At 33.3% G+C, this 12,367-nt stretch overlaps 2 protein-coding genes across 4 annotated transcripts in view; one reads left to right on the top strand and one right to left on the bottom strand.

Annotated features, from left to right (window-relative positions):
- The window catches only part of LOC107678990 (alpha-aminoadipic semialdehyde synthase, mitochondrial-like), a 20,939-nt gene extending 13,408 nt beyond the window's left edge, over nt 1–7,531 (top strand). For all 3 annotated transcript variants that reach the window (XM_016474389.1, XM_016474390.1, XM_016474391.1), the window contains exons 14-24: nt 170–291; nt 376–505; nt 618–728; nt 1,708–1,816; nt 2,061–2,201; nt 2,316–2,483; nt 2,571–2,666; nt 3,015–3,130; nt 5,436–5,524; nt 5,711–5,887; nt 6,745–7,531. In XM_016474389.1, the coding sequence (XP_016329875.1) occupies nt 170–291; nt 376–505; nt 618–728; nt 1,708–1,816; nt 2,061–2,201; nt 2,316–2,483; nt 2,571–2,666; nt 3,015–3,130; nt 5,436–5,524; nt 5,711–5,887; nt 6,745–6,863 (1,378 nt within the window). In that variant the 3' untranslated portion in view covers nt 6,864–7,531. The remainder of the gene's footprint in view (nt 1–169; nt 292–375; nt 506–617; nt 729–1,707; nt 1,817–2,060; nt 2,202–2,315; nt 2,484–2,570; nt 2,667–3,014; nt 3,131–5,435; nt 5,525–5,710; nt 5,888–6,744) is intronic.
- Nucleotides 7,532–9,788: 2,257 nt separating this feature from the next.
- Nucleotides 9,789–12,367, bottom strand: part of ptprz1a (protein tyrosine phosphatase receptor type Z1a) — a 53,628-nt gene continuing 51,049 nt past the window's right edge. The window contains exons 31-32 of the mRNA XM_016474386.1: nt 11,607–11,742; nt 9,789–10,550 (exon numbers count right to left, since the gene is read on the bottom strand). Coding sequence (XP_016329872.1) covers nt 10,407–10,550; nt 11,607–11,742 — 280 coding nt within the window. The 3' untranslated portion in view covers nt 9,789–10,406. The remainder of the gene's footprint in view (nt 10,551–11,606; nt 11,743–12,367) is intronic.

Below are 12,367 nucleotides of genomic sequence, written 5' to 3' on the forward strand. Positions count from 1 at the left end.
TCACAGCTCCAGACTTATTTGTTCATTAATGACGTCATCAGCGACTAGTCGACTTCGACTCGACTTTCATCACATAGAAGTCGACTTCAAAAAATCAGAAGTCGTTCAACCCCTTGTGTGTGTGTGTGTGTGTGTGTTAGTAGTAATGGCTGTACCATCTGGCAAACAGGGAATCGGAGCAGATTCTAAAGAAAGGAGGAATGAAGCGGGTGCTTTTGCTGGGTGCAGGCTATGTGTCTGGGCCAGTTATCAAGTATCTCACCAGAGACGCTGGCACTCAGGTCACAGTGGGTATGTTCCCGCCTCAAAATCCGTCTGGAATGCAGTGTAGAATTTACAGTCGCAATTCTTTAAAAAATAATCTTTGCATCGCAGCATCAAATCTGTTGAATCAGGCTGAGGACATGGCAGCCAAGTACACCAACACCATCGCCGTGATGCTGGACATCACCTGCCAGGAAAGCCACCTCGAGTCTCTGATCAAAGACCACGACATCGTCATCAGGCATAATCATAAACTTCATTCACTTTATTATGCTTTGACATTAGCATTTCTACTTTAACGTACACCTTTAAAGCTAATTTGTGTCATTTCTTTTGTTGTTTTTGGTATCTAGCATGCTGCCGTATGCATTTCATCCACAAGTAGCTAAGCACTGCATTAAAATGAAGGTGAACATGGTGACCGCCAGTTACTTGAGCCCAGCCATGAAGGAGCTTCAGAAGAAGTAGGGAACTTCCTGTTTCTTAGAAATTTTAAACCGATAGTTCACCCAAAAATGAAAAAAGTCAAAATTTTCTCCTGAGGGAGAAGAGAATCTGGTTTTGTTTAGTTTTTTGTTGTTGTTTTTGTTGTCTTTTGTTTTGTTGGTGTGTGTGTGTGTGTGTTTTAGTTTTTTTGTTATTTGTCTTGTTTTTGGTTTGTTATATTATTGCTTTTGTTTGCTTTGCTCTTGTTTTGTTTTGTGTTTTTTCTTTTGCTTTTGTTTTTGTTTTGATGTGTTTTTTTTGTTTTGCTTTGCTTTGATTTTGTTTTGTTTGTTTTTGTTTTTGTTGTTTTTGCTTTTGTTTTGGTGCACTTGAATTTTGTTGGTCTTCTTGATTTTGAGAGCAAACATGTCAAACGTTAATAAGCAGTGAAGCAGTTTTGTTCAAATACTATGCTTAATATTATATATATTTTTAAGAAATAAAAATAGAAGATTGTCAAACTACTTAAAAATTAGTATTTTTAGTAAGGATTTTTCTTAATTAATTAAAAAAAAAAATTTTTTAGGAGAGTTTTGTCCTCCATGCATTTTTGACTACGCTCCCTCAAAAAATTAATTGTAATACAGACATGACAAACATGGTCATCATAAGAGGTATTAAAAAAAATAATAAAAAATGAATAGATAGGACAAAAAATGAGCATCATGTCATTGAATCAACTGTTCCAAACAAATTAAGAGGGTGAGTTGAACTCAAGAACCAGATTTATGTGTGAATCATTTAGATTGGTTTTGTTAACTGGATCAGCTAATTAATTGAAAAGTTCAACAATTTATGAATCAGACAGATTTTTTTATATTTTGGAGAACTGTCACTTAAGTTAAAATCAGTCACTGAATGTATGTTTCTTTGACCTTATTGGATTTTAAACTGCCTCTGGTTGACTTCATTAATATGTGCGTGTGGCTTCACCATGATTGGCTGTTGTTTCCCAAGTGCTGAGGATGCTGGCATCACCATCGTCAATGAGATGGGTCTGGACCCTGGCATTGATCACATGTTGGCCATGGAGTGCATCGACCAGGCCAAGGCAGACGGTTGCACTGTAGGTTTACCACTTGGATGTGTTGATGGGTATTTGCGATAGAGTGACATACTGTCACACCATTGGTGCACTCATCACCACGTCTGGAAGACATATTGACAGACCTCAACAAACGTTCACAGCATCTTGAATGTTCATTTTTACTTCGTTAGCGGTCAGGCAGAGCGTGGTCTTTCTGAACATTTGGTCAAATCACATGGTGCTCTTGTAGTTACTCCAAATTTTAATCACTGTTTCTTGCCAGGTGGAATCGTACAGCTCTTTTTGTGGTGGTCTTCCTGCCCCAGAGTGCTCGGACAACCCACTGCGTTATAAGTTCAGCTGGAGTCCGTACGGCGTCCTGCTCAACACCATCAGTCCAGCCATCTATCTGAAAGACAATCAGGTGACACTTAAAAAATAACCTCTAAAAATTCTGCAGTGTCTAACAATCAGCCACCCGAAAGCCGTATAACAGTATAATAAAAACATTTACAAACAATGTGGGTTGTCTGTTCAGGTGGTCAGTGTTCCTCCCGGCGGGGCTCTCCTGGATGTCACAAAGCCCATGGACTTCATGCCCGGTTTCAACCTGGAGGGCTTCCCCAACTGGGACAGCACCAAATACGCACAGCCGTACGGGATTGAATCTGCGCACACGCTCATCAGAGGAACTCTGCGCTTCAGGGTATTCATGCTAATGAGATGTAAAGATGAGTTGTAAGCTCAGTGTTGCTCCAGTGCCTGTGTCATCATGAACTGCATGTGTCTTCAGGGCTTCTCCTCTGCAATGAATGGCTTCGTCAAACTGGGACTCATCAACACGGAGCCCTGTCCACTGCTGGGACACACGGCTTCTCCTGTCTCATGGGTCTGGATTTATGGACCTTTTTCCATCCAACTCATAAAATGTCTTTTTTTTTTTTTTTTTTTTTTTTTTTTTAAAAAAATTTATACAAAAAAAAAAAAAAAAAATATATTAAAAATGATACTAAAATAACACTGAATGAATCATTCCTCAAAAACATTTCTCTTTTTTATTTACTTCAACTTGTACTAAAATAACTAAAACTGAAATAAAAATGAATAAAAAAGTATGTCTATATTAATAAATATAGACATATTTAAAAACTTTTAAAAGAAATGGAAAACAAAAATATACAAAACAATAATGATATATATATATATATATGTAAATGCCATTTTGTCTCGTACACAGAAAGAGCTTCTCTGTAGGCAGATTGGCTTGTCCACATCTGTGAGCAGCAGTTTCTTTGAAGACACCGTTTATGAGCGGGTCGGACGGGATGACTTCAGAATGCAGAGTCTCAGATGGTGGGTTTAGAAGTTCACTAACAATATTTTATAGACTTCCATCTAGTGGTCGACCGATATATCGCCAAGGCTGATATATCGGCCAATATTTGACATTTTTCAAATATCGACATCGGCCGATATGTTTTTCTGTTTAGTCGTTTATGATCGAGACTTATTTTGGCGGCGCTGTGAATGGCAGCACCGGAGCACACAGCGCTCACATTCTCCCTCTTTATTGTTTGTTCTCACCATCTAACAGTTCTGCCTAATACGGACAGAAGTCTGTCTAATAATCAGAACTGTTAAACTAAGAAATTAAAAGGTATACAAAAAAGTATTATAACAATTGCTTATATTATTAGTAATAGAAAGGCTTTATAATACTTTCTCATTTTTGTCAGCATTCAGCAAATACGCATGTATATCATTTAAACAAATCTTTGAATGTCTAATAAACATTTAATTTGACAAACCTTGCAGACTTGGATTACTTCCCAGATTACAGAGTGCACTATTAGAGTGCACTGTTGGTTACAGTGTTTACTTCCTTTTTATTTATGTATTTTTAAATGTATTTAATATATATATACATATATATCAGTCATCGACTAACCTGCTTTCTAAGATAATAGCATTGGCTGTCAAAAAATCAATATCGGTCGACCACTACTTCCATCACAGTACCTACTGATATACAGTGCTGGGTAGTAACTGATTACATGTAATCTGGAGTATGTAATCAGATTCCAAAAATGTTTCACTTGAAATTAAATTATTTTAAAATTACATTTTTTAAATAATCTAATTTTTAAAATGCTCATAATCAGATTACAGTTACTTTTTATGGATTACATGATTACAAATGTATTTAAACATTTAATTTGACAAACCTTGCAGACTTGGATTACTTCCCAGATTACAGAGTGCACTATTAGAGTGCACTGTTGGTTACAGTGTTTACTTCCTTTTTATTTATGTATTTTTAAATGTATTTAAAAAAAATGTTGTTTTATTTATTTGTGAAAAATACTGTTATAGGATTCCAGAATCAACAAGTTGTCATATAAAGTATAAGTATGTTTATTTTACACATTTTTAAATTAATTGTCAAATTATTTAATATATTTTAAATATTAATTAAAATAAATAAATAATTGTTATTATAATTGTAATTGCAACAAAATTAAATTATTGTTAAAAATTATGAATTATAAAAAATCAGTCATCGACTAACCTGCTTTCTAAGATAATAGCATTGGCTGTCAAAAAATCAATATCGGTCGACCACTACTTCCATCACAGTACCTACTGATATACAGTGCTGGGTAGTAACTGATTACATGTAATCTGGAGTATGTAATCAGATTCCAAAAATGTTTCACTTGAAATTAAATTATTTTAAAATTACATTTTTTAAATAATCTAATTTTTAAAATGCTCATAATCAGATTACAGTTACTTTTTATGGATTACATGATTACAAATGTATTGATTCTCCCTAGTTCTTAGTTTTTTCTTTTAATGTTTACCTTCTAAAAATTCTACTGCGTGTCATATTGAATACAGTGAGTTTTCATAATATAGAATGGCCATTTAAATTCATTTGCAACCCATGCATCTGAATTTGGGGACAGAATCAGTCAATTACACCATGTATGAGATGAATAATTACACAAGTAACTAAACACTGCCGATGTATAACTAACAAAAATATTTACAAACCTAGAAAACTTTGACCAAGTCATTGCTGTTTAATGTTTGTTTATGTGATGCAGGGATTTCTAAACTTTTTTTTGTCAGTCAGACCGCTTTGACCTAAAATATTTACTTGAAGTCCCCCTGAGATTTAAAGCTATTATTTCAATAATTTAACAACAAATTTGTGTTTTCTGGTGTTGATTATTGGTCTTATATTTTATTTCTCTGTTTTTGTTTTTTTATAACAATAATCCCAATTAAATAAGCAAGTTAGATAAAAGGTAATCTAAAAGTAATCCAGAATACTGGAATACATGACCTAAAATTAGCAATTTATATTACATTACTGACTACAGTTTTCATCAATGAATTTGTAATCAGTAACTGACTACAATTTGTAAGTAATCTACCCAGCACTGCTTATATAAGAGGGGAGCTTTTTCAACATTTTTATCAATAATGTTATATATTTATATACAACAAACATTATATAGGCATGCATATATATATATATATATATATATATATATATATATATATGTATGTGTGTGTAAGTATCTTTGTATATATAAATATTAAAGTAAGATCATACAGTATAGCTGACTGACTGGATGACTCCCATCAGGCTCGGGATGCTCAGTGAAGAGTCGGTTCCTCACGCTGACACCATCTTAGCAGCAGTTGCTAAGCATCTGGAGGCCAAACTGTCTTTCGGTAAAGAGCCAGTTCCTCTTCCTTTATGTCGTTCTGTCTTATGTCATGAGATTCAGCGAGCTTTGAAGATTCAGCATGTGTTTCTGAAGATCATCCATCCGTAATGCTGTTAAATGTCTTGAACTAATCCTGAAGTCCAGTTCCAGATAAATGATTGCTGTTTTTGGATCGTTCTGTCTCGCGCAGCTAAAGGTGAGCGCGATATGATCGTCATGAGGAACGATGTTGGAATCAGACACCCAACGGGCGAGCTGGAGACCAAACACATCAGTCTGGTAGTCTACGGGGATCCCAATGGATACTCAGCCATGGCCAAAGCCGTGGGCTACCCAGCAGCCATTGCAGCCCGTATGGTGCTCAACGGTCAGTGCTCAACTTGAAATGCTCATTTAACAGTCAATTTCCTTTAGAGATACGCCAATATATAAAGTTGGGCCAATACAGATTATTTATACTTTGAATCTGAAGTGTTATTTTGCACAATATTATATATTATATATTATACTACATTTTGTGAGATTAATAAAAAAAAAATCAAGTTCTCTGTGTGTATCAAATGAAACTATTTCTTTTTAATTTTATTTGTTATATTTTACCATTTTATTTTTTAAATAAAGATATATTTATTGGGAATATACATAAAAGTGTAAAATATATGCAAAAAATATCAGTACATTCCCTTTTCCCACTAATTTTTTTGCAAAAAATAAGTTCCCCCCACAAACATTTAACATAGGCCTGCTATTAAACAGTCAGTGGTCAACTTTCATTTCTAAACTTTATTTTTTTCTGAAGTTTAAATGGAAAAGATAACTTTTACAAATATAAGGCAATGCTCATCATATTTTAATTTAACATTTTTTTTTATTTGTATTTAATAACAGGTAGACCAGCTTGCAATAATGTGAAGTCCAGTGATCATTTGGATGTAATTTATTGGCCTAAATATATAATTACATCTTAAATATACCTATTTTAATTATTGGACATTAAAAAGGCACATTTATTCTCTGATACTGATATATCAGTGATATTTCATGCATCCCTGGTTTCATTCCACTGAAATTACATCAGTAGTTTGCAATCTGTTCTTAATTTTGCACTATTATTAAAATATTAAATGTTAAAATATAACATTTCCAGTAATTCCACACAATGCCCAGACGCTGTTCTTATAAAGTCACTTTGACTTATTGTGAGTGTGTGATGTACCACTGCAGATGAACTGACCACTAAAGGACTCGTGGTGCCGATGACGAAGAACATCTACAGTCCGGTTCTGAAGAGACTGCAGGAGGAGGGTCTCCAGTGCATCACCAAGAGCACCTTATCAGAGTAACCACACACCTTAAGATCTCGAAACTCACTCCTTCTGTGCCACACGTGTGTAATGAAACCCAAACATCCATCAAAAGTAGATTTAGACAGTCTGTAGACGTTGACAAGGAGGTTTAATTTTTATTAGTGTTGTCATAAATTGGGAGTGTAAATAAACTCCCACAAAGCACTTTGACACGCAACCATCCCATTTCCACTTCCTGGCGTTGAAAATGAACTTTATACGCCGTCAGCGTTTTCTTACCCTTGTGCTCAAAGGGTTTAAATGAACGTCTGCCTCAGTTGAGTTCAAAACAAGCAGTAGCATCATATTTATGCTAAACATGAAGTCATGTTGATTACTACTGATAAAATTAGTCAAAATGTCAATTGAATATTTCTTAAATGTGAAACTTGGCACTGTAGTGAATTCGTTTAGATTTTTTTTGTTCAAACGTTAATATAAATGTTCAAAACTAGCTTTTGTCCAATAAAAGTTTTCCTTTCGTTTTATATTTCTTGTTTTTCTTCAAATAAATATCAAATATATTGTTTAACAATTTCATAAGACAGAAATGACAGGATATTACTGTACCCTTTACCCCCCTCTTTTATTACATAATAAAATATGTAAGTTGTCAGAAAAATTATAGAAAACAAATTAGGACAGACAGACGGATGGATGGATGGATAGATAGAATATCGAGGGGTGAGAACCAGAAGGGCATAAGTGACATTTCACCAACTTTACAGGAGGGCCAAAACAAAAACCAACAGGCTTGGTATGTTCAGAGTCAAGTCTTTTGGTTTCTAATGAATAACTCCAAAATTATTAAGAATTCACTTGTGTCCTTTTGGCAGTAGAAAGAGCTCATCAAGAGCTTTCGTTTGATATATATATCTCCATTTCACCCAAAATGTCACTTGCGCCCTTCTGGTTCTCACCAAATTATACATTAGCTGACAGTCAGATTTTAGAAATGAATACTTTTTTATTTAGCAAGGACTTTTAAAATTTAAATTGATCAAAAATGACAGTAAAGACATTTAAATATTACCATTTCAAATCAATACTGTTCTTTTGAACTTCTGGAGAAAGAGATTTAAAACTAGCTTTTGTCTAATAAAACGTTTGCATTTTCTCTCATTGTTTTCTATTCATTCTTCAGACAATCTAAATTATTGTTTGTCGTCTTCATTAGACAGAAATGAGAGGAAATGACCCTTCACCCCCCTTTGGCGCTTGTTGACTGCCTGGTGGCCTGGTCTGCATTGTTCTGGTGTGGGGCCATCACTGCGGTCACTATAAAGTAGGCCACCAAGCGCAGGATAATTGGGGCTGTAATTATTAGAAGTTAAAAATGCAAATGAAGGTACCAGTAGCCCCTCAAGACCGTGTCTGGCCATTTGACCCATATTTTTGTGTAAATTACCTTTTGGATTAGAATTGAGGAATAATTACAAGCGATATTATGTCATAACTCGTGTAGCTGTCATCTTCGTCACCAAACCCTTAAGCCGTGGACTTATAATAATCGGTTCTTGAAGATGCAGTGGCTTAAGGAGTGACCTGATCGCTGCCAGAAGCACCGTCTCGATGATGAATCGTTCTCTGTTCCTGACCTCTTGCGCCAGATGGAGAACTGAAGGACTGTTGTTCTGACCTTCTTGTGGTTTGGCAGTCGGGATGCCGAGCTAACAAGAAAAGCAGGTTCAGAATGAACAGCTGACACGAGGCAAGCGGCTGCTGTCTGGAGACTGTAATCAACACGAGTCTGTCCCGAGGGCAGATGAAAACCAGAATATTAGACAAGATTTTATTATGGAGACTTTAAAGACAAAACTAAAACATGAAAAACCTGGTACCAAAAAATGCACAATGCTATATGAAAACGCTACATATCCAAGTAGTGTTTTGGGTTAAAAATAACATTTTGATTCATCTCTTGTTTTTTCTTTTTAAACTTAAAATGAAAGTGAATGGGGAAAAATATTTGAGATTTTAAATGCAGAAATTTGTAGATTACAATTTTTCTTTTCGTTTTTTTTTTTATATATTTTGTTAATGCCCTTACATTAATTTTTAAATTTACATAAGTAATAGTTATTGTATCAATTAAATAATTTATTAAAACATGTACATAATATATAATAATGCATAATACATTGTAATACATTTTTAATTGACATAAGTAATATTTTTTTGTATCAAAATCTTTTTTGTATTATACCATGTTCATAAAATATAATAATGCATAATACATTTCACAATACATTGTAATACATTTTTAATTTATATAAGTAATATTTTGAATTATTTTTTAATCAAATAATTTTTATATCATGTACACTATAATAATATATATTAAATTTGTATTATTATAATAAAAAGTGATACATGTAATATTTATATGACTCTCTCTCTCTCTCTCTATATATATATATAAATATAATCTTACATTATGTTTAAATTAAATACTTTAGGTGAGGGTTAAGGGTCAGATTTTTTCAAAGAAATTAATACTTTTATTCAGCATGGATGCATTAAATTGATAAAAAATGACTGTAAAGACATTTAAATTTCAAATAAATGCTGTTCTTTTGATTTTTTTTATTCATCAAAGAATCCTGAAAAATTGTATCATGGTTTTTACAAAAATATTACACAGAAAAGGTTGAGTGATTTGTTTTCACATTGAATGCATGTTGATATGCACATTATGTTTTGTGTTTACATTATTAAAACTGAGTATTTTAACGTTTACAAATTGGCCTCATTCACTTTTATTGGAAGTGCCTTGCTGATTTTTTTCTTTTAGGGTTAGGGTTAATGTGGAAAATATATATCAACATCATTAAACAAACTATTCCTTTAAAAATATTGTCAAAAAACAAGAATTATAAAGTCTTTGCATTTCTAAGCATATGAAATAGCCAAGCGTAAACAGTGTTTTCTTGATTCGTTTAATCCTACGAACAGACAAAAACATCTCGTACAGCTAAACAGTGTCAGTATGTAACGCATAACAAAACAGCGGCATCAGAAATATTAAAACATTTCAAATGTGACTAAATTATTCAAATGCAGCCATGTCTTGCAGCACTAGTGCCTCAAATATAAAATTCTAGACATAAATAGAAATTTGGTCCATCGACGTGGTTGCTGAAATATTATTTACACATTAGAATATTATTTCCTGCCCTTTATCCACGACTGCTTTTGCCACTTTCTTTGTATATCTGTATGAAAAAACAGTGGCTGAATAGACTAAAAAATAGACTAATAAAAAAAGTCTTATTAAAATAAAAAAAGGTGTTTTCCCTTTAAACAAGCTTTTAAGCCAATAAATATGACTCTATGAGAAGACATTAGTACGTAAGACATTAGCACAAGGTGGTGATTTAAGAGAGAAACAGTGAATAAAAACGTGGAGTGTATAAAGGGCACACATTTAATGCCGGCGCTGCATCCAGCAGAGCGCTATCAGTTCAGAGATGGACTGGGAAAAACAAGAGCTTTCTTTGATTTGAAAAGTCTTTTTCCTGTGCCGGCTCGTCGCTATGGTTACACCAAGGATTCCAGACTCTCGGCCACACTCGAGACGCCTCCTGGGACCGTGCCGTTGTTATCGGAGGACTGAAGCACTCGCTCGTCGTCTTGGGTGCTGACCAAACTCAGAATGGCTTTGTAGAGGAACTGATACTGATCCTATCCCACCAAAAAAAAAAAAATTTCAAAAACACGAACATGTTGGTAGTTTGACCACAACATACCACTCAAAATATTACATTTCCCTTGTGGATTTGAGTTAATTCCACCTCAGGGCAGGATTATTAATGACTGACTTTTCCTCATCAGAACTGCTGCCAACTCCAGAGAGATGAAAAAAAAAACCCACTACATTTCTTTTAAAATGTATAAATGCCAATAGTCTGCAGACACATGGAAAATACTAACGTTACAAACATAAATATCTTCATATATAAAAAAGCTCATACATACTATAAAAGATTAATATTCACATAAAAATAAACAAAAATTAACCTATAAATATAATATAGACGTATTTTATAGACCCAATAAAATTATTAAAATTTTAACATTATACATATAATTTTACTGTATTATATATAACTGTAATATAGCAAAATGTATGTAAAGAGGGAATAAATAAATATATATATATATATATATATACATATACATTTATATTAAATATATTATTATTTACATATATATTCCAAGGATAATTATTATATTTAATTATATTTCCCTTTTTACATATATACAATTATATTATATATATATATGTATATATACACACACACATATATACATATATATATATATTAGTTTTGACCTATAAATTTAATAATTATGGATTATAATTATTTGTATAATTATATTATATTATTACCCTACATATAAATGTATACACACATTTGATTCTAATACATATTATAATTAATATATATATATATATAAAACGCATAAAAATTCACAAGTTTTTATATTATTGGGTTATTTTATAGGTCCATATTATATGTATTAAATGCTATAAAGAGTTGTAAGTTGATGCATGTTTATGTGATTATGCAGCATTTTATATAGCATATATGTATTCATGTATTAGCGCTTTTATATTTGAAGATATATAGTATAAATATCATAATTTGTGGATGATGTTTTAGTGTGTTTGATTTTGTTAATACAAGTGGAAAAAAACTATTTGTCTTGAATGAAAGCAGGCAGATGAACCCTCACAATGTCAGTGAAGACTCCAGGCCTCATGAGGTTGATCATCTTGGCCAACATGTAGACGTTCAGCGCGCTCTCTGCCTCAAGCTGTTGCAGTAGAGTGAACAGCGCACAGAACGATCCAGCCGTCACACCACCACGCCTGCACAAACACAGGCAACCCAGATTAGTCAACAAATCAATGATAAAGCATGTTCAGTTCTTCACTACACAGCATTTTTAGGCATTAAAGATGTGCTCCTCATTTATGCTGACTGATAAGACACCTTGGTTTGACAAGCACTGTCTTGGATAAAGCAGTCCCTGATTTACACGTTTCAGGGAATATATCATAAATTACAATTATTATGATATAAATTATAATGTAACTTGAAATGTCAATAAGTAAACACTTTACTAGTATTTTATTCAATACTGCAAAGTATTGATTTTTTTAAAAAGCAGGGGTTTTGAAGGGCTCCCAGTGAGCCACAAGAGGGTTATATCATGGTCTGCAAAAATTCCATTACAAAAAAATGTATTAAAGCGGCAGTCCATAACATTTTTGTGTTCAGAATTTACAAACTTTATATAATAAGCGAGTACATCATCAATCCATTTGCCAAACCGTGTTTTTGGCTTGTCCTCAATCACTACAGTACACCTATAATCATTCATACACCTATAATAATTCAGACTGCGGAGTAGCCCAGTACCTGCGTGATTCGTCTCAGACATAAACAGAGAGAAGTAGCTCCGGCTACAATGTTCCTCCGCAAGACGCATGC

The sequence above is a fragment of the Sinocyclocheilus anshuiensis genome, unplaced genomic scaffold, assembly GCF_001515605.1.
Source record: "Sinocyclocheilus anshuiensis isolate Anshui unplaced genomic scaffold, SAMN03320099.WGS_v1.1 scaffold2044, whole genome shotgun sequence".
Classification (NCBI taxonomy): Eukaryota; Metazoa; Chordata; class Actinopteri; order Cypriniformes; family Cyprinidae; genus Sinocyclocheilus; species Sinocyclocheilus anshuiensis.